At 48.1% G+C, this 23,837-nt stretch overlaps 2 protein-coding genes across 15 annotated transcripts in view; one reads left to right on the forward strand and one right to left on the reverse strand.

The window, feature by feature from the left end:
• The window catches only part of EVC (EvC ciliary complex subunit 1), a 107,137-nt gene extending 102,536 nt beyond the window's left edge, over positions 1-4,601 (reverse strand). For 6 of the 14 annotated variants that reach the window (XR_011464550.1, XR_011464552.1, XR_011464551.1 and 3 more), the window contains exon 1: positions 4,040-4,598. Coding sequence is in view for 9 of the 14 variants with exons in the window: in XM_070372672.1 (XP_070228773.1) it covers positions 4,040-4,213 (174 nt within the window). In the remaining 5 variants the exon portion in view is untranslated. Of the gene's footprint in view, positions 1-4,039 lie in introns of all 14 variants that reach the window. The other 8 variants (XR_011464553.1, XM_070372675.1, XM_070372680.1 and 5 more) reach the window with 7 other exon arrangements.
• Positions 4,602-7,718: 3,117 nt separating this feature from the next.
• EVC2 (EvC ciliary complex subunit 2) overlaps positions 7,719-23,837 on the forward strand; it is a 161,912-nt gene continuing 145,793 nt past the window's right edge. The window contains exons 1-3 of the mRNA XM_070372684.1: positions 7,719-8,029; positions 16,295-16,349; positions 20,736-20,902. Coding sequence (XP_070228785.1) covers positions 7,829-8,029; positions 16,295-16,349; positions 20,736-20,902 — 423 coding nt within the window. The 5' untranslated portion in view covers positions 7,719-7,828. The remainder of the gene's footprint in view (positions 8,030-16,294; positions 16,350-20,735; positions 20,903-23,837) is intronic.

Below are 23,837 nucleotides of genomic sequence, written 5' to 3' on the forward strand. Positions count from 1 at the left end.
GGAGGCCTAGCGTGCTGCAATTCATGGGGTCACAAAGAGTCGGACACGACTGAGCAACTGATCTGATCTGAAGGTATTTTCTTAAAAATCACCCAATGACAATATTAGAGATAACAAGCATATTAATATTTGTGTACACACGCAACAGCTTAATGTGGAGAATGACACATAAGTATAAATATTCTTGTTATTTCCAATACTGTAATTGAATAACTTTAAAAAACCAATGGATCATGGGAGGGCTTGTCAAATACATCTCACTGGACCCGCCTCTAGAGATTCTCATCAGTGTGTCTGGGGTGGGGTCCAAGAACTGGCATTTCTAACAAGCTCCCAATAATGCTGATGTTACTGGTCTGGTTCATTTTGAGAGTAGCAACAGTCTGAAGGCAACCAGCTCAGATGGAGTTCAGAATCTTTCTGGGAGACAAGTTTTTCTAAAAGAGGAAGTTGATCAAATACCTAATGTACTCAAATATCTTGAAAGGAAATGGAGATAAATGGGACAGAGTTTATTGTTAAATCAATGACATGTACTTAGAATTTAAGGAAATGAAAAATGGGTGATTATTAATTTCAAGGAAAACAAAATCTTGTGCAAGAAAGGAAATATTCATAATCACTGCAGATCCTTGGCTGACAGTGAATTATGTTAAAATTGCAGTAACGAAAACACCAAATGCTGATTTAACCAAACGTACCCCATAACCACACAGGAGGTGGTGATGGTGTGTGGGAAGGGTGTAAATATGAAGAGTGGGGAAAAAAGAGAGTTATTAGTAAATCACTCCCCACTTCCACAGTGGGACGTTAAGCAGCCACATCAGCAGGTTATTTAGATGTGGGAAGTGAATGACCAAAACAGCCAGCTGAACAAGAGTCAAACAAGATGGCTTCAGAGAAGTGAGAAATGGTTGCCAAGGAACATTTTAAATTATGCACATGATTCACTAGTGGTAAAGAACCTGCCTGCCAATGCAGGAGACGTAAGAGAGGCAGGTTCAATCCCTGGGTTGGGAAGATCCCCTGGAGAAGGAAATGTCAATACACTCCAGTATTCTTGCCTGGGAAATCCTATGGACAGAGGACCCTGTTGCAAAGAGTTGTACACAATCAAAGTGATTTGGCATGCACACCTAAGGGTGGACACATTAGTCACTCCAATGTAAACAAAGTTTTAATGATGAAATAAATAAAACTAATAAAACAGAAACCACAAAGGGAAAGTGGTACAAGACAGAATTATAAGCTGGGTGACCTGGACCAGAGTGCCCAGGATCCCTGAGGGAGGAAGTGCCTGCTCCAGCCTGAGGGTTGTAACAGTTCCCTACATGATTTTCTCTCTGGGTTCTAAAGGATGCTTCCTTGGACTGCAAGGAGATCAAACCAGTCAATCCTAAAGGAAACCAACACTGAATATTCATTGGAAGGACTGGTGTGGAAGCTTAAGCTCTAACATTTTGGCCACCCGATGTGAAGAGTCGACTCACTGGAAAAGACCCTGATTCTGGGAAAGATGGAAGGCAAAAGGAGAAGAGGGCAACAGAGGATGAGATAGTTAGATAGCATCACCTACTCGAGGGACATGAATTTGAGTAAGCTCTGGGAGATAGTTAAAGACAGAGGGGCCTGGCATGCTGCAGTCCATGGGGTTGCGAAGAGTTGGACACGACTCATCAACTGAACAACAACGATCTAAAGAATGAGTGGGACAAGAGGGAGAGAACAGATGTGCAGAAGTGCAGAGGTTTCTGGGGATCAAGGGGATTCTGGATGGCTGGATGTACAGACACCTGCGTGCTATGTTGGATACCCTGAGGAAGGTCAGTGACCTTATGCACCATGCAAGGAAACTGGACATGATCTTGTGTAGGCAGCCAGGAGCCACTGGAGGTTTTTAACTGGGAGTCATATTGTTAGATGTGCATTTCAGAAATAGAGACTATAGGTGGGAAACGGAGGACATTTAGAAAAGAATATTGCAAAGATCACATCCAAACCATCAGAAAATCTCATCAGTCCTACCCTTGACCATGAACCCTCTCCATGGCTACAGACCTGAACGGACTTACCACCACCCTCAACTAGACTAGTACAGCTGTGACTAACCAGCTGTACAAACCCAGACAGCTTGGTTAGTCTCTGTCAGCCTCAACTTAGTTGCAAAATGGGTGACTCTATGGTCTGAATGCTGTGTCCCTTACCTCTCTTGTCAATTAATATGTTGAAACCCTAACCCCCAAGGTGATGGTATTTGGAGGCGGGACCTTTGGGAGGACCTATTAGATCATAATGATGGTGCTCCCGTGAATGGGATTAGTGCCCTGCTAAAAGAGGCCCCAGCCATTCCCCTGCCCCTTCTGCCATGAGAGGACTCAGGCAGAAATCAGTCGTCTACAACCAGGAAGAGGACCTTTGCCAGAATCCAACCATACTGGCACTTTGATCCTGGACCTCCAGCCTCCTGAACTCTGAGAAATGTTTGTGTTCATCAGTTACCAAGTTGATGGTATTTTTGCTATAGACACCCAAGCAGACTAAAACAGATACTAACACCTGCCTCAGCAGGTAGCGGATGATGAAAAATTCTGACTTAGGCATTCAGAAAGTGCCGTTAAAGTCCAGCCCACTGTTCATTCTTCATGACCCTGGACAGAGAACAACTTGCAGAGCTTCAACGTCCATACCTGGTAAGTGAGGATGACAGCCTCCACTCAGGCTTGGAGTGAGGCTAGAGAAGGAAACAGCCACAAACCCTTGACAAGGGGCCTGGCACCCACGGAAGGCTCTGACATGTGACTTCTCTCTTCACACAAGAAGCCAATGTCTTTTAATTACCAGGAGGATTTGACAACCCAGACTTTCCTACAAGAGACTTGCATTATGTTAATTTTAACTTTTATCATCTCTTTGCAGCATGACACTCCTCTGAAGTCACCTGGCTTACATCTGCTGACTGCATACCCTGTTCACATGGGCCAGAAATGGGGGGACAAGACCACACTACCTTAGCTCAGATCCAACCAGACTTCATCCCTCAAGGAGGTCCGAGCCACAAGGACCTAAAACAGTGATCATTCCGCCACTGATGGAATGACTGCTGTATGCCAGATACCTCCACATAACATGTGATTCCATAATGACAACTGCCACACTAAACATCCATTAATCCCCTTCAGGCAGCCACCTGTGACCAATCCCATCCACCTCCAATACAGTAGCTTTGGGGTGAAACACACCTGTCATTTGGCAAGATATTTAATCTCTCTGTGCCTCAGTTTCCTCATCTGCAAAATGGGTACATTAATGGAACCAGCTCACAAAGCTGTTTTGGAAATTCAATGAGATGACAATTCAGGTACAGAGTGTGGCTCAGCACCCAGCATACAGCCAGCATTCAGTAAATGCTAGTGTTTCCATTCCCCCATTACAGAACTCATCTGGCTGTGTTACAATCAAACATTTACTAGTAATCTGTCCAACTCCATCTTGCTCCAGAGGCAGGAGCACACTGCTGTCCCCTGGCCGTGTCTAGCAGTAGAAGATGCTCAGCAAACTTTTGCTGTGTGGAATGATGAGTGCATGCTGATGTAGCAGAGCGGACTCCAGCGGGGCTAGCGGGGGAATCCACACAGCAAGGAAGCAGAATGGACAGGCGGTTGCAGAGACTAGGGCAGGTGAGGGAATTCCCTGCCCTCCAGCCCCCCACGGTGAGCCCAGCGCATCAGTCAAAATCCTTGATGCTGCAGAGGAGACCGCGGCCTGGAGACCTCATTGGCTAAGGTCACAGGCAGTTGTTGGATGGAGCGGACCCTTCCGGGGAATCGCAAGCTAAAGCCCATCTGTCACTTGGCCGCCTCCCACTGCAGTTACTGTCTCCAGCCGCCTCCCAGAGCAGAAGGGGAACACCCGTCCCCGGGGCAGGACCCGTCGCGCGCGCGATGCCCGTGATCAGGCTCAAGTGGAAGCCTGGACCCCAGCGCCGAGGGGGGACCGCGCCCTCGCATCCCACACGCGGCCGCCCGCCCGGCCGACCCACCTGGTGCGGGAGACGCGGGCGCACGGAGCGGCAGCCGAGCCAGAGGCCGAGGCCGAGGCCGAGCGCGGTGCCCAGCAGCACGGCGGGGACTAGCAGAGCGGGCGCTGGCCGCACGGCGTCCCGGCCCAGCCGCAGCCGCGCTTCGCTCCCGCAGGTCGTCTCGCCGCGGGCCATCCGGGGGCGCTCAGGCGGCCGGCTCGCCGCCTCCCGCCTCCCGCCGCGCGCTGCCCCGGCCCGCCGCCCGGCGCTCCATCCCTGGCGGGTCCCGGCTGCCGGACTCCAGATCCCGGCGGGGCCAGCGGGGAGGCGCGGTGCACTCTGTCGATTTCTCGGGCCTGTGTAGCCTCCTCCTCCTGCTTCTCTCTTGCTTTCCGGAGCTGCCTAGCCGGAGGGAGGAGCCTGGACCGTTTGCTCCAAACTTTGAGCCACCCCCGCCTCCGGCCCTGCCTTTTGCACTGAGCATGCCCGGCCAGAGGCGCGCTTCCCAGCGAGGAGAACCTTCTGGGAGGAGTCTTGTTTTGCAGAGGGCTCTGATTTCCAGCGGGGCCGGGGACCTCAGCCAGGTCTTCACGCGAGGAGGGTGTTGCTCGGTTCAGTTTATCGAGTGCTTAGAATTTGTTAAGCATTTAGCTTGATGATCCAAGTAACTTTCTTACCAGCCTTCTGAGATGGGCGTTACTATCCTCTTGGTGAGGATCAGGGTCTGCGGTGAGTGATTCATTGCTGGTCTGACTCAGCCGTGCCCCATGACCTCTAGCAGTTGGCCATCCTTGGGTCGCACTGTCCGGCCCTGCCTCTGAACTTGTTTGCCTGAAGGCTCCTGTTTTACTGCTAGTTTCTTCGGGGATGGTCAATGCTTTCCTCTAAGACAACCTATAGAGAGATGCTTACATCCAGCCCTGGCTAGCCACGGAGATGCCACGTGGTCACTCATTCACTCAGCCTACCCAGAGACCCTACTGTCTGAACCAGCACCAGGCCAGCCATCAACCAGACAAGGTCCAGCAGTGAGCATCTTGCAGGGAGATAGGCAGATGAGTTCAGCATCTGTTCTTTCTATAAGCAACATGTGCTGATGCTAGCTCTCATTCTGGCTGCTGGGGTACACACACACACACACACACACACACACACACACTTCTACCCTTTGGAGCTTAATTCCCTATGAGGGCCAGAGCAGAGGTAACATAGGGACCTGTTTCAACAGAGAGGGGTTTCATGTCCTTTTAATTTGCAAGGATTGAATAGTCTTTTTACTTTGTTTCCTCACCTCCCTCAACATCCAGCTCAAGTTTCTGGGTTTTTCCATCATTTCCTCTTCACTCCTTCCAAGCTGGCAAGATGGGAACTACTATGTAGATTTACTTTGTATAAATGAAGGAACTGACAGCTAGACTGGAGTCGTGGTTCGTTCAAGGTCTTGCAATAGGAAATGGGGCAGATAGAGTCACACCTGTGTCTGTCTGGCTTTAGGACTCAGACTCTCTGCCATGCGGTGCTTCTTAAATGTTTCCCCAGGAGCATCTCCAAGACTCTTGGAAACATGTCTGAGGGCAAAAACCAGACGTCCTTGCTTTATGCTGGCTATTTCTTTGGATACTCAGGCTTTTATTTTTAATTTTCACTGCTATGTTTAAAATAGCCAACAAGGACCTACTGTATGACACATGGAACTGCTCATTGTCATGGGGTGGCCTGGATGGGAGGGGAGTTTGGGGGAGAACAGACAACTGTGTAAGTATGGGTGGGTCCCTTCACCGTTCACCTGAAACTGTTACATTGTTTGTTAATAGGCTGTACTGCAATACAAAATAAAAAGTTTAAAGTATGGTGTAATCAGGAAGGGCTAATTTTAAATCTACACTGGATCTGCTTCTGTGACTCTAGCCTTTTTTTTGTTATGATAAACATACATGATGGCCTGCTTCAGGGAGATAACCTGATCTGCCTATGTGTGAAGGACGGCAAGGAAGTGAAACTAACACATCCTCCTGCCTAAGGCTTGCTATTCTAGGGGAATTTGCAAGGACTGAGTAGTCTTTTTACTTGTTTCCTCACCTCCCTCCCATCTCTGATCCATCAAAGAACCTGGCAACCAGGCCCTGACAAGATGGTTATTTTTAGGCACTAACCTGTCATCTTCTCCATCAGCTGGCTTTCCAAACTGTCGTCTTCCTTGCCTCAACACCTTGTGTCTCAGATCCATCGTCCCGTTGTGTGGCGAGCAGAGGGAGCTTGGACTTGGTAACTGTAGTGTTTGCATTTTACTTTAAGGTAGAAATCATCCTCTAAATTTCTAAAAGAATTAATGCTCCAGCATTCAGCCTTTTGCCTTGTCTCACTCCAGGCACATGCTGGGTACCACTGAGGGCAGTGAACCCCATGGGGAAAGCTTGGCTAATAAATTCTCAGGTTCCCAAACCCCACTGTCTTGTCCCTGTGAAGTCAGGAAAGGCCTATTGGAGGGGTAGGAGTAGGAGGCTACAAGCACCGGACTTCCTGCCTGAGACTGAAGAGGCATGAGCTGTCCCTGAGGGCCCAGGGGAATAAGAGCCCTACCCCCTGCCCCCATGGAGAGTTCTGGGAGATTCTTCAGCTGCTGACTCCTGGCTCCAGACACGAGCTCCCCTCTTGGTGTCCCCAGAGAGGTAGGTCCCCAGTGTCTGGCCTCTGCCTGCATGGCTTGGAGCAGGGCTTGGGTTCCCAGCCAGAGGTTGGACTGGGTCATGGCAGTGAAAGCACTGGATCCTGGCCACCTGACCCGTAGTCAGTGACAAGGGATCTGGCCCTCTGGCTTTGCAGAAAAGAATTTCCATAAAGACAGAGTAGTGAAGCAAGTAAAGTATTTATAGGAGGAAAAGGAATACAGTACCTGCAGACTTTCAGATGGAGAGTCCCCGAGTTGCACCCACATGGCAGCTTCAGTCACCTATATGGGGGATTTCTTTGGGTTTTCCTCTGGCCAATCATTATGATTTGCCTGGTTCCCAAATTGGTATTTGGTGTATCTCAGGATCCTCCCGTGTGCGCGCAGGCATCTCTTAGCCAAGCTGGATTCTAATGAAAAGCCGTATAGGTAGAACATCCCTCCACAGCCTGACCAGGGGCTGTGGGAATGGGTCCTTGAGCTGGTCCAAGGGCTCATCCACAACGAGGGCTCAGGCAGTGGGAACAGACTGGGTTGAACTGAACCTAAAAGGACGCGAAAACTGGCCTTGCCCTCTGGCCATGAGCTGCCAATTCCCCGCCCAGCCCCTCTCCTTGCAGTCCTGCACCCCTTTGGTTCTCCTTCTCCAAAAGCTTCTCAGTTCGCTAATGGCGGGAGGGGGAGAGAGAAAAGGGGGCCTGCTGCGCCTGCGTAGACTCGGGAGTCCGTCCACTGTGTATCAGAGAAGGCTTGCTGGAGGAGACGGGCCTGAGCTGAAACTTAGAGAACGGAGCAGGCATTAACAGAGGAGCACTTGGAGGCTCTCAACTTTCTGGGAGCAGGAGTCACCCGATCTGATTTTGGTAGAGCCCCCGGGTGAAGCACGAGGAAACGCAAGTGTGGTCACTTCTCCCAGGCCTCGCCAGCTTGGCTCCCTCCTTCCTTCCCTCCCTCTCGAGTTTGGTCCAAGGCTTCCTGCTGGCCCGCTAAGGCCCAGATGCCAGTGTCTTGCTCCCAGAAAACTTTCCGCGGAGGTTCGCACTGAGCATGCTCGGCGGCGGCGGGGCAGGGCCTGGGGTCCGGAAGCTGCCCCAACTCCGCCTGCACCCGCCACTTGTGGGGTCGCGGGACCCAGGCGGGCGATGGATACCCCGAGGGGCCCGGGGCGCGCCACGTGGGTGCTGGCGGGGAGCCTGCTGGCCGCTGCACTGGCGCTGCCCGCGGAGTCCCGAAACCTCGGCCAGCTCCCCGCGGGGCAGGTTCCCCTCCAGCACCCCCTGGGCCCACAGCCTCTCCGGGACCCCCACACCGTTCCCGGGGCGGGGCTTGAGCGGACCGCCCAGGTAAGGAGGGCCCGCTCCCAGTCTCGGGTCTGACTCCGGAGATTTGGCTTCACCTACGCTCCTGGCGGGGAGGCCCCTTTGGGTTGGGGAAGTTACCCGAAAGGGAGGGCGGGATCTGAGTAAGATGCAACCCTGGTGGATCCCGCTTGTGGCCGGAAAACGCCCTGGAAAGGTGGGGAAAGAGGTGTGGTTTGTGGCTGAGAGCTTGGACCTTATAGGCGGCCCGGTCGATCCCCTTCGGCAACCTAAGAGCTCTGAGACCTAGGGCAGGTCGCTTCTGATCTGTACCTATTGCAGGGTCTACCCCAGCGGGTCGATGTGAGCGTAACTATTGCAGGGTCTACCCCAGAGGGTCGATGGGAGCGTTTAGATGAGTTCAGGAGTGCAGATAGAACGACTTTCGCAGGTGAGTGCTCCGCAAGAGTGCAGCAGTTGATAAAAGGCACAATGGCTGGAGTTTTCTGCGACCGCAAATGTAGCCTGCCCTTGCCCCCGTGTCCCTAGCTTGGGAGGGCGCGGAGCTCTGGCTCACATCCTAGATACGTCCTTCTCCTCCTCTCCCAAATCTGATCACCAGGCCCACTGCTTTTCCTCCTGATCATCTCAGATGTCTGCCCTTCTCCCATCCAGGCTGCCTCTATTAGGTTCAGTCCCCGCTCCCTCAGCCTCTGGCCTCTGATGACTGTTTCCTCTGGGTTACCCCCGCTCCTCTAATTTGTGCGTTCTACCATTCATGTCCCCCCGACCTCTAGATGACCTGTCTGTGGTATACATCTGACCACTTTTCTCCCGTGCTCACACCCACTTTCACTCTGACTGCAGTTGCACATCCAGGCTTCTGCTCCCAGGAATGCCTGTCCAGTGGTCCGGCCCATCACTGCCTTGTGGCTCTCCCAGCCCTTCCTCAGGGCCTGGCTCCTCTTATTCTGTTGCATTTTCCAAGTATAGGCCCCAGGGTGCCTGCTATACTCACTGCAGATATTTAGGTCTTTTAAATGAGATTTCTTTCACTGTCTATGATTGGTTCTTAGGCTTTCACTAGAGAAGACAAAATAATAATACTGTGTCGATTTTCTGAGCTTTTAGAAAGCTCATGATGAACATTTTCACAGGGTCCTTTCACTTGTTCCTGGCCGTTGAGATGGGAAGTATCTGGCCCATTTTGCCGAAAACTGAGACCCAGAGTGCCATGCCCCCCAGGCCCGTCCTGTGCTCTCATATTCAGAGCCCACCCGCCTGTCCTCAACTGCTCTTTCCTTTGGAAAGTCAGTGCCAGAACATTCATGTGGATATTTGTTGCCAGGCCATTCACAAGAGTGCTTTGAAAACCGGAGTGTAAATGCTCGTGTTAACTTATTATTAATATCTATCCCTTCCTGCAAAGGGTGAGGTAATAGTTACAACCATTTCCCAGATGTTCTGAAACTGCTGTGTCCAGTACAGTAGCCCTGGCCACGTTGTGGCTGTTTGAATTTAAACATTGCAGGTGCTTGGTGGCCCCGTAGGTTAGTGGTTACCATATTGGACAGCCCAGACCATAGAACATTCCCACCATCCCAGAAAGTTCTATTGGAAGTGTGCTGGAAGGAGAGAGACAGTGAAGACTTGAGTGGGCAAGAGTCTTCTGAGTGTTTATGGACGGCCCTTTAGGCTTCAGACCTAGGCATCAAGACCTGGGTGCTTGAGATATGAGAGAACAAGACAGTCTCTGCCCTTTAGAATCCAGGAGAAGGGCGCCAAGTGGTGTTAATCTATGGTGCAGGAGTAGGCAGTTCAGGCTGTAGAGAAGTGCAGTGGGCAGAGTGGACTGGAAGGGGTGGCTTTGAGCGCTGTTTGGACAGGGTGGTCAGAGAAGGTGCTTTGGGGCGGTGACAGTTAAGCAGAGCCCTGGATGGAATGAGGGAGGGACATGGGTGCTTCTGGAGAAAAACTTCCCAAAGGAGATTGTAGTGAGGACAAAGGCCAGAGGCAGGATGTGCTTGGTGTGGTCCAGGACCGCAAGGAGGCTGGTGTGATTAGAGCAGGGATGGGGGGAGGAAGGAGGAGTGGGTGGAGGTGGGTCTAGAGGATGGGGAGGGGCCACATCAGGAAAGGCCCTGTGGACTGTGGTTAAGACTCCGACTGTTATTTTGTTGGAAGCCGTGGGTGGGTTTTGAGCAGAAAAGTGACCTGCTTTGATTTGTCTTTTTAAAGCATCTCCGTGGCAGCTATGAGAATAGAGGATAGAGGGTAGCGGTGAAAGTAACGACCAAGAACAGAGGCAGGCAGGAGACCAGGCAAATGATGGAGATGAAATGGACCAGTGAGGTTAGTGGACGGCTGCTGAGAAGTTGCTGGATTGGGGATATATATTTGAAAGTAGAGCCAGCGGAGTTTGCTGTGACTGGATGCAGATTGAGAGAGACGAAGGACGGAGTCAAGAATGAAAACAAGGACTTGGGCCTGAACACATAGAAGACTAGGGATACCGTCAGCTCATATGCAGAAGCCTCAGAAGGCCATGAGGAGTTCTGATTTGGTCTTATTGAGTTTGACCCCCCACCCCTGCCCCCTGCCACGAGGCATCCAGGTAGAGATGTATAGCAGAGTGGTGATGGAAGAGTCCTGATCTGGGTGAGAAATCTGAGCTGGAGATCTTTACCAGGGAGTGGTCAGTGCACACATGCCTTTAACCCCGGTGTACCCAGGACCTGGCTGAGTTTTCCTTGTGGGTAAGTATAGTTTGGGAAGAGTGAGGCCTTAGGGCAGAGGCCTGGAGCAATACCAAGGCCAGACCAGAAAGAAGAAAGGATTCAGCAAAGGAGATCAGAAAGTGTGGCTGATTTTATAGGAAGGAAACCAAGGCTGTGACCCACAGGTCAAGGAAGGAAGGCATTTTGGGAAGAGCGGACTCCCCAGTGATGTTCATATCCCGATCCGTGGAGCCTGTGAGTATGTTCCATCCCTTGGCAAAGGGAGATTGACATTGCAGATGAAATTCACGTTGCTATTCAGCTGACCTTGGATCATCCCGGTGGACCAGTGTAATCCTAGGGTCTTTCAAAATGGAAGAGGGAGGCAGGAGAGAGTCCGAAGGAGATGTAACCTTGGAAGAAGGTCAGAGGGATGTCCCATGAGGCCTCAACCTGCTGCTGCTGGCTTTGAAGATGCCCCATGAGGCCTGTCAACCTGCTGCTGCTGGCTTTGAAGATGCAGGAAGGGACTATTAAGTGAGGAGGGTGGGCTGCTTCTAGAGGCTGAAAGAGGCTCCCCCACAGCCTCCAGATAAGAATGCAGCCCTGCAGACACCTTGATTTTAGTCCAGTGAGACCCATGTGAGACTCCTGACCTCCAGAACCATGTGATAATAAGCATATATTTGTTTTGAGTCACTCTGTTCGTAGTGACTTGTTACAGCAGCCATAAGATGCCAATGCACTCACATGCCAAATACTGCTGGTGAGTTGTGTGCGATGGGGATGGAGAACTGGCTGTGAAATGAGACCGTCGAGGTCATGATGACCTTGTCAGGTGACCTGTGTCATCTTGGAGAGGGGCTTCACACAGGGAAGGGAAGGCTGGACTTTGAAGTGAGGTATCGACTGGTGGTTGGCATGATCTCTGTGGGACCAGGCTGCTCACGGTGGCCAAGGAGCCCCCAGAGGAACCCCTGGGCTAGTGACACCCAGAAACTGATGAGACCTTAAGGGATCCTCGGCTAAGAGGGCCTTTCTGAGTTGTTTGCTCCCTGGGCACTTGGTATCCTGCTCCTCTCCCTGGAGTGGAAGTGTCTGTTGGAGCGGGGCCTTTGTCCTTCCATCAAGTCAGGGACCTGCCACAGAGCTTGCTGTGCGGCGAATGCTGGGGAAAGAATAGGTGGAGAATTCCAGGGGCAGGGATGGTACAGGCAGACGTGTGTGGGAGTTGGTGCCCTGTGGCACCACTGTCCACCTCAGAGACCTCACAAATTAATTCTTTTATTTTTTTAGTTAGCAGATTTTAGTATTTAGAACAGTTTTAGATTCTAGAAAAATCATACACATGGTGCAGAAAATTCATATATATTCCCCTCAACACACAGCTTCCCCTACTCTTGACATCTGACGTTAGTAAGATACGTGCACACACATGTACTTAGTCATTCAGTCGTGTCTGACTCTTTCCAACCCCATGGACTATATAGCCTGCCAGGCTCCTTTGTCCATGGGATTCTCCAGGCAAGAATACTGGAGTGGGTTGCCATTTCCTACTCCAGGGCATCTTTCTTGACTCAGAGATTGAGCCCGTGTCTCTTTTTCTCTTGCACTGGCAGGCGGATTCTTTTCCACTGAGCCACCTGGGAAGCCCTAGTAAGGTACATTTATTACAATTAATGGTCTAACCTTGACAAGCCATTGTCAAAGTCCATAGTTTATTCAGATTTCTTTAGTTCTTGTACCCAGTGTCCTTTTTGGTCCCAGGCCCCCACCCAGGACATCACTTTACATGAAGCTGTCACTTCCTTTGTTGTGAGGACCTTGACAGTTTGGAGGAGGACTGGGTGGGGATTTTGCAGGGTGCTTTCTGTTGGGATTCATCTGGGTGCATCTGGCAACATGCCTTATGGCTGTTTGTGGTTTTTTTTTTTAATTTGTTTTGTTAGTTTTGTTGTTGTTGTTTTCAGATTTCATTCTAGTTTATTACAGTGAAAAAAATACCCCACGGTTCTAAGCACATATTCAATTTCTGAGCATCAAAGGAGACAGATTTAGATACATTAAAATGTGGTTTCTATGTTCATAATGATATGTAGCCACATAAAAAGTAATGTACAGAACACCTTGTCCTACAAAACAGCTTTGGGAATTTTCTTTGACTAGAAATTTTCCCAGTTTGGGAACATTAGCTTAGACATGAACATAAATTCAAGATACTGTTAATTAACTTATTTGAAAGAGTGGAATATTTAAGAAAGCTATTTCTACCAGTGGAAACAAAGATGGAAAACTGTCAAATAACTGTGAGTTGCTTGGAATTCTGCCTGGCTTCCAAAAATTAAGCTGGGAACAGATGTCTGCCCACACAGTGAAAATGATCTAATTAGTCAGTGTTTCCTTAAATGAAACACAAAATGACAAAAATGATTCCTTAGCTGACTCCCAGTCAAAGGGGAAGAAATATTAGATAAGGTGGAAACTATGGTGTGGTCAGAGTCCCTTGGACTGCAAGGAGATCCAACCAGTCCATTCTGAAGGAGATCAGCCCTGGGTGTTCTTTGGAAGGAATGATGCTAAAGCTGAAACTCCAGTACTTTGGCCACCTCATGCTAAGAGTTGACTCATTGGAAAAGACTCTGATGCTGGGAGGGATTGGGGGCAAGAGGAGAAGGGGACGACAGAGGATGAGATGGCTGGATGGCATCACTGACTTGATGGACGTGAGTCTCGGTGAACTCCGGGAGTTGGTGATGGACAGGGAGGGCTGACGTGCTGCGATTCATGGGGTCGCAAAGAGTCAGACACGACTGAGCGACTGAACTGAACTGAACTGAATGGCGTGGTCTTAAATTTCAGGAATAGGGACAAGCAATTTAGAGGAATTTTTCTGGGATGCTCTGCTGTTGTTGTTGACCTTGAACTCTTGGCTGGACCAGCACTGGCTAGGTTGCTCTGCCATGAACTCACCACCCATCCCCCAACCCTCCCTGCCCACCCAACCGTACTATACTTGTTAGAAGGAGGTCCCTATGCAGGGCCTAGAATGGAAGCCCTTAGATTTCTTTTTTCCTGCCAAATGGCAGCAAAGACAGTGTCTGGCACACGGCATTCTTCTGGGAAAATGGCACCTGTTTCCACCTTTGGAAGCATGTTATGAGCTAGTGGTTGTTCTGGCCACACATACCTGTCCCGGGAGATCTCAGGGACAGTGTTTCTACCAGGCGTGAGAGTCCTGGCCCCCATCACGTGGTCTCTTACTATTGTCACTTTTGCCATTGTTGCGGTGACACATGGGCACATGCTCCTTGTTACAAGGAACAAATCAGTACAGGCGGTGTGGAGACAGGGATCCCCTTCTACTGCACACACACAGTCCCCAAGCCCCCAAGGCTAACACTTCTGCATACTCCTGCCTAGGCTTTTAAAAATAATGCATGGTTATGATCTATGGTATTATATGGCATATTGTTAAACATGTAACTATATATTAAATCTATAAGTAATTAATACTAAACATATTATTAAATATCTACATATATTTTCAAATTACTAAATATATAAGTATATGTACTAATAAAGTAACTTACTAAGTATGTAACTATATGTACTAATATGGGGTTTCTCTGATGGCTCAGTGGTAAAGAATCTGCCTGCCAGTGCAGGAGACACAGGAGACTCAGGTTCAATCCCTGGGTCGGGAAGATCCCCTAGAGAAGGAAGTGGCAACCCACTCAGTATTCTTGCCTGAGAAATCCCATGGACAGAGGAGCCTGGTGGGTTACTAGTCCATGGGGTCACAAAAGAGTTGGTCATGACTTAGTGACTGAGCATGCACGCACATGTACTAACATAATTTATATAAAAGATAAAGTGAATATAACTATCAAATATATAACAATATATTAAATATTTATAAAATAAGGTGTCATTTTTATTAAATGAGACTGTATTATTCATCGTATTGTGATCCAGTGATCTCACTTGATACATCTCAGAGTTTTTTCCTAGATGATCATAGATCTGCTTTATTTATATATTTATATTTGCAGCTGTGGTAATATATACATAACAAAATGGTCTTCCCTGGTGGCTCATCAATAAAAAATCTGACTGCAATTCAGGAGACGCGGGTTTGATTCCTGGGTCGGGAAGATCCCTAGAGTAGGTAAGGGCAACCCACTCCAGTATTCCTGCTTGGGTAATCCCATGGACAGAGGAGCCTGGCAGGCTACAGTCCATGGGGTTCCAAAGAGTCGGACACAACTTAGCAACTAAACCACCACCATCATACACAACAAAATTTACCCTCTTATCCCTTTTTAAGTGTACAGTTCAGCAATGTTAAATACATTCACATTTTTGTGTTTCCATCTGCAGAATTATTTTAATCTTGTGATACTGAAACTCTATCCCCATTAATCAACAACCCCCCATTCTGCTGTCCCCGAGCCCCTGACAACCACCCTTCTACTTTCTGTCTCTTATGAATTTTACATATCTCCTATAAGTGGAATCATACACTATTTGCATTTTTGTTACTGGCTTATTTCACTTGGCCTGATGTCCTCAAGTTTCATCCATGTTGTAGCCTGTGACAGATTTGCCTTCCTTTTAAGGCTGAATGATATTTCATTTTATGCCTGGACCACTTTTGATTGGGCTTCCCTGACAGATCAGTTGGTAAAGAATCCACCTGCAATGTGGGAGACCTGGGTTTTGATCCCTGGGTTGGGAAGATCCCCTGGAGAAGGGAAAGGCTACCCACTCCAGTATTCTGGCCTGGAGAATTCCATGGACTGTATAGTCCATGGGGTCACCGAGTGTCAGTCACAGCTGGGCGACTTTCACTTTCACTTTTGCTTATCCATCCATCCATTAGTGGACATTAGGTTCCTTCTACCTTTAGGCTATCGTGAATAACCCTGCTGTGCACAGCACGGGGCTTGGCCTGTTTCAAGGGCTCTAGCCAAGACACTATAGTAATAATCATGATAATGATGATTATTACTGTTTTATAGTGGAGGGCTCTGGGCTTCTTTAGGGCTCACTATTTCACAAAGATGGGATGGAGGGGTTGACTGAGCCCCGTTTGGACAAGTTTTCATCCCTGAACAAGGTGAAGCGAGCTGGGAGGAGTTCTACACTTTGCAGAAGAAATAACTGAGGCTCAGAGAGTCTAAGAGACTTGACTAAGGACACACAGCAGATAAATGGTTCAAGTTCAAATCTAGGTCTCCAACTCCCAGGCCAGTGTTTTATGTACCACTCTGAAAACGAGCAGGATTTTGGGGATTCAGAGGCTTGAGGCTCTCCCCGCATCAGAGGGTTCGTGAAAAGCAGAGTTGGGGTTCGAACTCAGGTCTAACTGTGTGAAATTTCCACTGCACTGTGTCGTCTCCCTAGACAGCTTCCAGGAATGCGATTATATAATCCTCTACTCAGAGGCTGGTGGAGACGGTTGACTTAGAAAGATTTACATCAGGTGTCAGGATAAACGTGCAGCTCCTCTCCATTCAGGCCATTTAGAGATGACTTTTCAACCACTCCTAGCGTTTTCTTCAATAACGTCTTTGTGCCTTTGGACTTTCAGGACTTACCCCTTGGGATTTGGCCCAGTGTGGAAAACTCTCACATTACAACTCCAGGTAAGTTTTTCTCTTGGTTGATTTTTTTATTGATTTGACCATGAGAGAGAACCAGACCCTAAAGCCATAGACCTCCTGCTTCTGCCTCCCTGGTACCCTGCTCACCTGTGTACCCTACAGAGCAAGGGCTGTGAGTCCCCTCCTGCAGCAGTGGTCTGGGGTGCCCAGATCTGAGTTCAGGTAAGGTGGTGATTGATTCTTGGTAAGATTCAATAATAATTGGTAAGAATCAAGAATCAATAATGATTCAGGTAAGGGGAATCTTGATTCTCCCCTGAAGGTGCCTGATGAAGAAAACGCAGAATGTGTTTTAGTGTATGTGTATTAGTCAACTGTGTGAGTTTCTTTTTGCTGCTGTAACAAGTTATCAGGGATTTAGTGGTAAAACAGTATCGATGTATTCTCATATAGTTCTGGAGGGCGAAAGTTCACATCAGTTTAACTGGTCTGATTCAGAGTGTCAGCATGCTCTCCAGGGCCCTGGGAAGAATATTCTTCCTTCTCCAGGATCTGGAGCTTCATTCCTTGAGTCCTGCAGGTCATGACCCTTCCTGCAGCCTCCAAGCCAGCAGCGTTGCTTCTTGCCGCAGTGGTCCCATGACCTTCTCTTCTGCCTGTCAAATCTCTCTCTGCCTCCCTCTGTAAGGCATCTGGGATTACACTTATGGCCCCCTGGATAATCCAGGTTACTTCCCCATGAATTAAACTAAGGGTCCTTAATTTAATCGTATCTGCAAAGAGTCTGTTGCCATGTAAGAGAACATATTTACAGGTTGCTGAGATTAGGACCTGGGTGTCTTTGGGGACCATTACTCAGTCTACCTGACTTCCCAGGTGGCTCAGCAGTAAAGAATCCGGCTGCCAATGCAGGAGATGCAGGAGACCTGGGTTCAGTCCCTGGGTCGAGAAGGTCCCTGGAGAAGGAAATGGCAACCCACTCCAATATTCTTGCCTGGGAAATCCCATGGATGGAGGAGCCTGGCAGGATTGCAAAAAGTCGGACATAACTGAGTATGCATGCACTGAAAGTCTACCACACCAGGTTTCAGAAATCCAACTGAAACTAACCAAGCAATGAGCAATGTGTTGACCCTTATCGCTGGACTGCACAGGCCCCGGATCCAGGAACACAGTGTTCTCAGGGCTCTGCTTTTCACTTTCCATTGAGGCTCCTGCTTTCGTCTGATGAGTGTCATTCTCAGGGACATTCTTTCCATGTGGAAGTAATTGCTGCCACTTGCGGAAAGGAAGAGACTTTCTGTAGCTCGACAGAAGTTCAGGGAAGACTAATGGACACAGTCTGAGTTCCATGCCAGTCCCCAGTCCCATCACTGGGACTTGGGGGGAGAGTCCTCTGGGTTCTGGGCTTAAGTCTGGCCTCCTGGGGACCAGGATATGCTGAGATCCAGGTTTGTCTGTAGAGACTGAGCTAGAATCTTACTGATTAGTTGGGGGGCTACCCTGAAGGGAGGGGTCCTGGGAAGGCAGAACAGACTTTTCATCCAGAATTGACACAGGTTATGAATACACCTTGTTTTATTCCAGGGATAAATGTATTTCATTTTCTAGGGGAGTTAAAAGTATTTTTTAGGTCTTCTGTTACTCTGCCACACTCAATATGTAAGCAAATTTGGAAGACTCAGCAGTGGCCACAGGACTGCAAAAAGTCAGTTTTCGTTCCAATCCCAAAGAAGGGCAATGCCAAAGAATGTTCAAACTACTGTATAATTGCTCTCATTTCACAGGCTAGCAATGTTATGCTCAAAATCCTTCAAGCTAGGCTTCAGCAGTACATGAACTGAGAAATTCCAGATGTACAAGCTGGGTTTTGAAGAGGGAGAGGAACCAGAGATCAAATTGCCAACTTTTATTGGATCATGAAGAAAGCAAGAGAGTTCCAGAAAATCATCTACTTCTGCTTCATTGACTACAATAAAGCCTTTAACTGTGTGGATCACAACAAACTTATGGAAAATTCTTAAAGAGATGGGAATACCAGACCATATTACCGGTCTCCTGAGAAACCTTATGCAGGTCAAAAAGCAACAGTTAGAACCAGACGTTAAACAACAGACTGGTTCAAAATTGGGAAAAGAGTATGACAAGGTGTATTGTCACCTTGTTTATTTAGCTTATATCCAGAGTACCTCATGCAACATGTTGGGCTGGATGAAGCACAAGCTGGAATCAAGATAGACGGGAGAAATATCAATAGCCTCAGATATGCAGATGACACTACCCTTATGGCAGAAAGTGAAGAGGAACTAAAGAGCCTCTTGATGAAAGTGAAAGAGGAGAGCAAAAAAGCTGGCTTAAGACTCAACATGAAAAAAACTAAGATCAGGGAATCCAGTTCCATCATGTCATGGCCAATAGAGGGGGAAAAAGTTGAAGAAGTGACAGATTTTATTTTCTTGGGCTCCAGAATCACTGTGGATGGTGATTGCAGCCACGAAGTTGCTCCTTGGAAGTAAAGCTATGACAAACATAGACAGTGTATTAAAAAGCAAAGGCATCACTTTGCCAACAAAGGTCTGAATAGTCAAAGCTATGGTTTTTCCAGTAGTCATGTATGGGTGTGAGAGTTGACCATAAAGAAAGCTGAACGCTCAAGAATTGATGCTTTCGAATCGTGTTGCTGGAGAAGACTCTTGAGAGTCCCTTGGGCTGCAAGGAGATCAAACCAATCAATCCTAAAGGAAATCAGTCCTGAATATTCATTGGAAGGACTGATCTGAACCTGAAGCTCCAATACTTCGGCCACCTGATGGGAAGAGCTGACTCGTTAGAAAAGACACTGATGCTGGGAAAGATTAAAGGCAGGTGGAGAAGGGGATGACAGAGGATGAGATGATTATATAGCATCACTGACTCAATGGACATGAGTTTGAGCAAACCCCAAGAGATAGTGGAGGACAGAGGAGCCTGGCATGCTGCAATCTCCAGGGTTGCCAAGAGTCAGATACAACTTAGCAACTGAAGAACAACAAGCAGTCTTTGCAAAAGACTTTACAAAAGTTTACAAAATCCAGTGTTTTCATTTGAGTAAAATAGGTTGAGGTGATATCACCATAATCACAGAGAACTTTTAGTCACTCATTAAGCAGACATTTTGGATAAGGGAGGGCAGTGTACTTAGGACCGTGGTTGTAGTGAGAGCAGAGGGTGGAGGAATTAGGTCACCAGGAAGGCTTCAGGGAGGGCTTCCTGGAGGAGGTGTTGAGTCTCAGCTGAGTCCTGAGAAGTAGCAATTAGCAGGAGAAGGAAACAGAGGGAGCCAGGGTGCATTCAAACAGCTGCAGAGTCATGACCGATGACCCACATGACAGCACACTAGTGGGGAGACCGCTGGGTAGTGACGCAGTGGGAGGATGGTCAGGTCAGAGCTTGACTTCCTTCTGTACTGTCTGTGGACAGTAACAGTGTCTGTCCTCATTCAGGTCTCCATCAGAGCCCACGGCTGGGCCTTCTGAGCTCCTGGAGGAGCAGGGGCTTAGACACCCGCACCAGAGACAAAGCCCAGAGTGGCCTTAAGATTTGAAGTCCAGTGAGTTTTTGTCCTTTAGCCCGAAGGACTGGACTGGGGTCTGGAGGTGGGTGTTCTGTCCCACTTGTGTGATTGACTTGAAGAGTCCCAACTGAGCAGCCAGCCTGGGAAAGTGTGTGCTGTTTTCCATGGTGAGGGCCTTTGTCCCCATTCCAACATCGTGAACTGAACCACAGATACTATTCTGGGAAAAAGGATATTGATTTTATCCAGGATCCAGTTCCACATTCTTTTTTTTTTTTTTTAATTTTTCCTACATTTATTTAGAAATTCTATAAAAGGGGTTCTAAAGCAGTTCTAAAGACCTTGCTATCAATATTCTGTGTAAGGAGGAGTGAGAAACAGGATTCATTCTCGGCCTATATACACTTTGTACTTGGATAGAAGATAAATGCTGAAAAGGCATGACTCCACAATGCTGGTCACTTCAAAATAGAAATTTACAGAGTGGTTAGAGGTTTTCCCAAGGGCACAGCTGGCGAGTGGCAGCCAGGATTGGAACCCAGGGCCCTCTGATGCTAACTGTGTAGGAATCACCCATGCCTCCTCCCTTGCCTAGTGGTTCTGACTCAGCCGGTCTAGAGGGGGGCCAGGCTTGTACATTTCAGCCTACAGATCAGGTAAGAAGCACACACTTGAAGAAACTCTTCTTAAGCTCTATGGCTCCCAATGAGAACTTCTCACCTTGGCAAAGAGATAAGTCATTCCTTCATTCACACTCTCGTCCACTTACTCAGTGAAGATTTTCCAAACGCCTGCCATGTATCATGTGGTTTGCTTCTAGAGTTTAACCACTGCCTTTTTGTATTATGTAATGCATGCACGTTGCTGTTTTGCAGAGGAGGCACCATTCGGAATGAAATTCAGTAAGGAAATTGAAGTCTTTAACCCACCCCTGGCTTCTTCAGCCTCTAGTGGGCCATGGGTTCATTCCGTCTTTGCTTTTACACACTCATGGCCTAGGAAGACCTTGTTTAAAAGAGACTCTGCTGTAACACACCGCCTGGTAAGTAACATGTTCAGTTCTTTTAAAGACATATCAGAAGTTGTAAAGAAACTGGTTTTGGATCACTTGTGTAGAAAATGTCACAGGCTTTTGTTCCTCCTCCAAAAAACACCTATTCTTTCTCTTTCACTAAATATAGTTATCATTAGGGAGCAAATCCATTTTTCTTTACAGAGAGTTGCTTCTTCTATACAATATACAGTATTTAGATGAATAGGATGTGTGAATCTGAGCATTAGGCAGCTTTATCTGCTGGTTCTAAAGCAGTGCATGGGGTTTTGCTTTAACTGGATCGATTCTCTTGCACCTGTTATAAAAACGCTGCTACCGATAATAGTGCCAAATGTTTAAAAATTATTTTCCACTCGCCAGGCATGTTGTTGTTGTTCAGTCTCTCAGTCGTGTCCGACTCTTTGCGACCCCGTGGACTGCTGCACACCTGTCAGCAGTCAGGAAGGACAGGCTTCCCTGTCCTTCACTATCTCCCAGAGTTTGCTCAGACTCAACTCATGTGCATCAAGTCAGTGATGCCATCCAACCATCTCATCCTCTGTCATTCCCTTCTCCTCCTGCTCTCAATCTTTCCCAGCATCAGGGTCTTTTCTAACGAGTCGGCTCTTCGAATTAGGTGGACAAAGTATTGGAGCTTCAGCTTCAGCATCAGTCCTTCCAATGAATATTCAGGACTGGTTCCTTTAGGATGGAGGGGTTTGATCTCCTTGCAGTCCCAGGGACTCTCAAGAGTCTTCTCCAACACCACAGTTCGAAAGCATCAATTTCCGGGCGCTCATCCTTTTTTATTGTCCAACTCTCACATCCATACATGACTACTGGAAAAACCATAGGCTTAGCGCTTTCTATGCATAATCTCACTGGAGCCTCATTATGAGTTTCTTAAACAGGTACTATTTTTATTCCCTTTTTACAGATAGGAACTGAAGATTGGAGAGATTAAGGAGTTTGCTCAGGGTCCCACAGGTTGAAGCAGCAGAACTAGGATGTGGGGCCCCTGCTCTTAGCCGCTGTCCCTGCTCCCAGTGTTCCTCATACTCTGTGTAATGTGTTGGTGCCACGTGAGGCTGACTCTCCCCTAAGCTGTCATAATTTATAATGGCTTGAGAACCACTGGGTTCAGCCAACAGGCTACCACGGCGAAAATCTCCTCCTTGGCCCTTGGCTACATTTTGTGTTAGTCTCTTACATTTTGTATTAGATAGTTGTGTGACAAATTATCACCAACATGGTGACTTAGAACAGTGAAATTTATTCTCTCTTTGTTCTAGAGGCAGGAAGGCCAAAGTCAGGGTGCCAGCAGAGCTGTGCTTTTACTGGAGCTTGTAGGGGAAAATCCATCCTTCTCTCTTTCAGCTTCGGGAGCTTTCCTTGGCTTGTGGCTCCATCACTCCAATCTTTATATTGTGATTCTACAGAGAAACAAAACCTGTAGGATGTGTGTATACACACACGCACACACACACACACACGTATGGGAAGGAGGGAGGGGGAGATTTATTTCAAGAAATTGCTTATGTGATTGTGGGGGCTGGCAAAGTCCACGATCCGCAAGTGTGGCCTGGAAACCCAAGAAAGAGCTGATACTCAAGTTGGAGAGGTCTCTGCACAGAATGCACATTTCCTTAGGGGAAACCTTCATCGTTTTTGTTAAGACCTCACCTGATTGGGTGAGGCCCACCCACACTATGATGGGTCATTAGCTTCCTTCAAAGTCCACTGACCTAAACGTTAGATCTCTTCTAAAAATACATTCACAGTGACGTCAGGGGGTGATTGATCAAGTATCTGGGAACCATGGCCAGCCAGCTGACACCTATCATTTACTGTCATACTCTGCTTTCACCTTCTGTGTCCTTTTCTCTGTGGGTTTGTCTTCTCTTCTGTCACTAATGAGGACACTTGTCATTGGATTTAAGACCTGGCTAAAGCCAACCCACCTAAACCCAGAATGATCTCATCTTGAGAGCTTTGGCTTAATTACATCTTCAAAGACCACTTTTCCAAATAGGGTCATTTTCCCAGGTTCTGGGCTTCAGGACGAGCTGCATCCAGCCACCATGGTGGTCATCAGCTTTCAAGTATGTGCTCCATCCCCCTCCTGTGTGTCTTTGCCCAACAAACTGTGTTTATCTGATTGTCATATGCAGGATACTGTGTGGGGATCTGAAGGCTAGAAAGCCAGATGTCTGCCCTCAAGGACTTTCTGGGGTCCTGGAACGTCAAAGCATGAGGGTGAGGTCATGGACAGAGACTCAACCAGAATCAAAGCCCTCAACAGCTCATGCTGCTGCCTGTGGTCAAAGTGTTCTCAGAACATCACTTCTGTTCTCTGCGTCTTTGTTCATTTCTATACAATAGCCAATGAGAGAGTCACACTCTGGAGGAGTGTGCCCTACGGAAGAATCATAGCATATGGAGCTATATCTATCCCTATACCTACCTATACCGATCCTATAATAGCATATGGAGCTATAACCAGCACACTGCCTGGGTAGAGTCCAAGTTTCCTACCTGTGCAGCCTTGGGCAAGTGGTTAACCTCCATGAGCCTTAGTTTCCTCATCTGTAAAATGGGAGAAATAGAATTCATGTGTGTACAGTGATGGGCATACACCTGGCACTTGGGAAAGAATAGCCATTGTTAGGATTATCGGTATCACTGAGAGCTGCCTTGGTCTTTGATTCAGAGTATGGCTCCACCCACCGCAGATGAAGGTGGACAGGGCAGACAGTGGGGATGCATGGCCTGGAGTCAAGGGGCATGTTCAAGGATGAAAATGAACAGGTATCAGCTATGTTTACAAGGAGCAATGGAGCTGGCATCCAATGGGTGAGCCCTGGCTTTCCATTGGTTTCCAGAGGAGGTGTCATGGGGCTGTGTGTGTGTGAGTCACTCAGTCGTGTCCAACTCTTTGCAACCC

The sequence above is a fragment of the Bos mutus genome, chromosome 6 (assembly GCF_027580195.1).
Source record: "Bos mutus isolate GX-2022 chromosome 6, NWIPB_WYAK_1.1, whole genome shotgun sequence".
Classification (NCBI taxonomy): Eukaryota; Metazoa; Chordata; class Mammalia; order Artiodactyla; family Bovidae; genus Bos; species Bos mutus.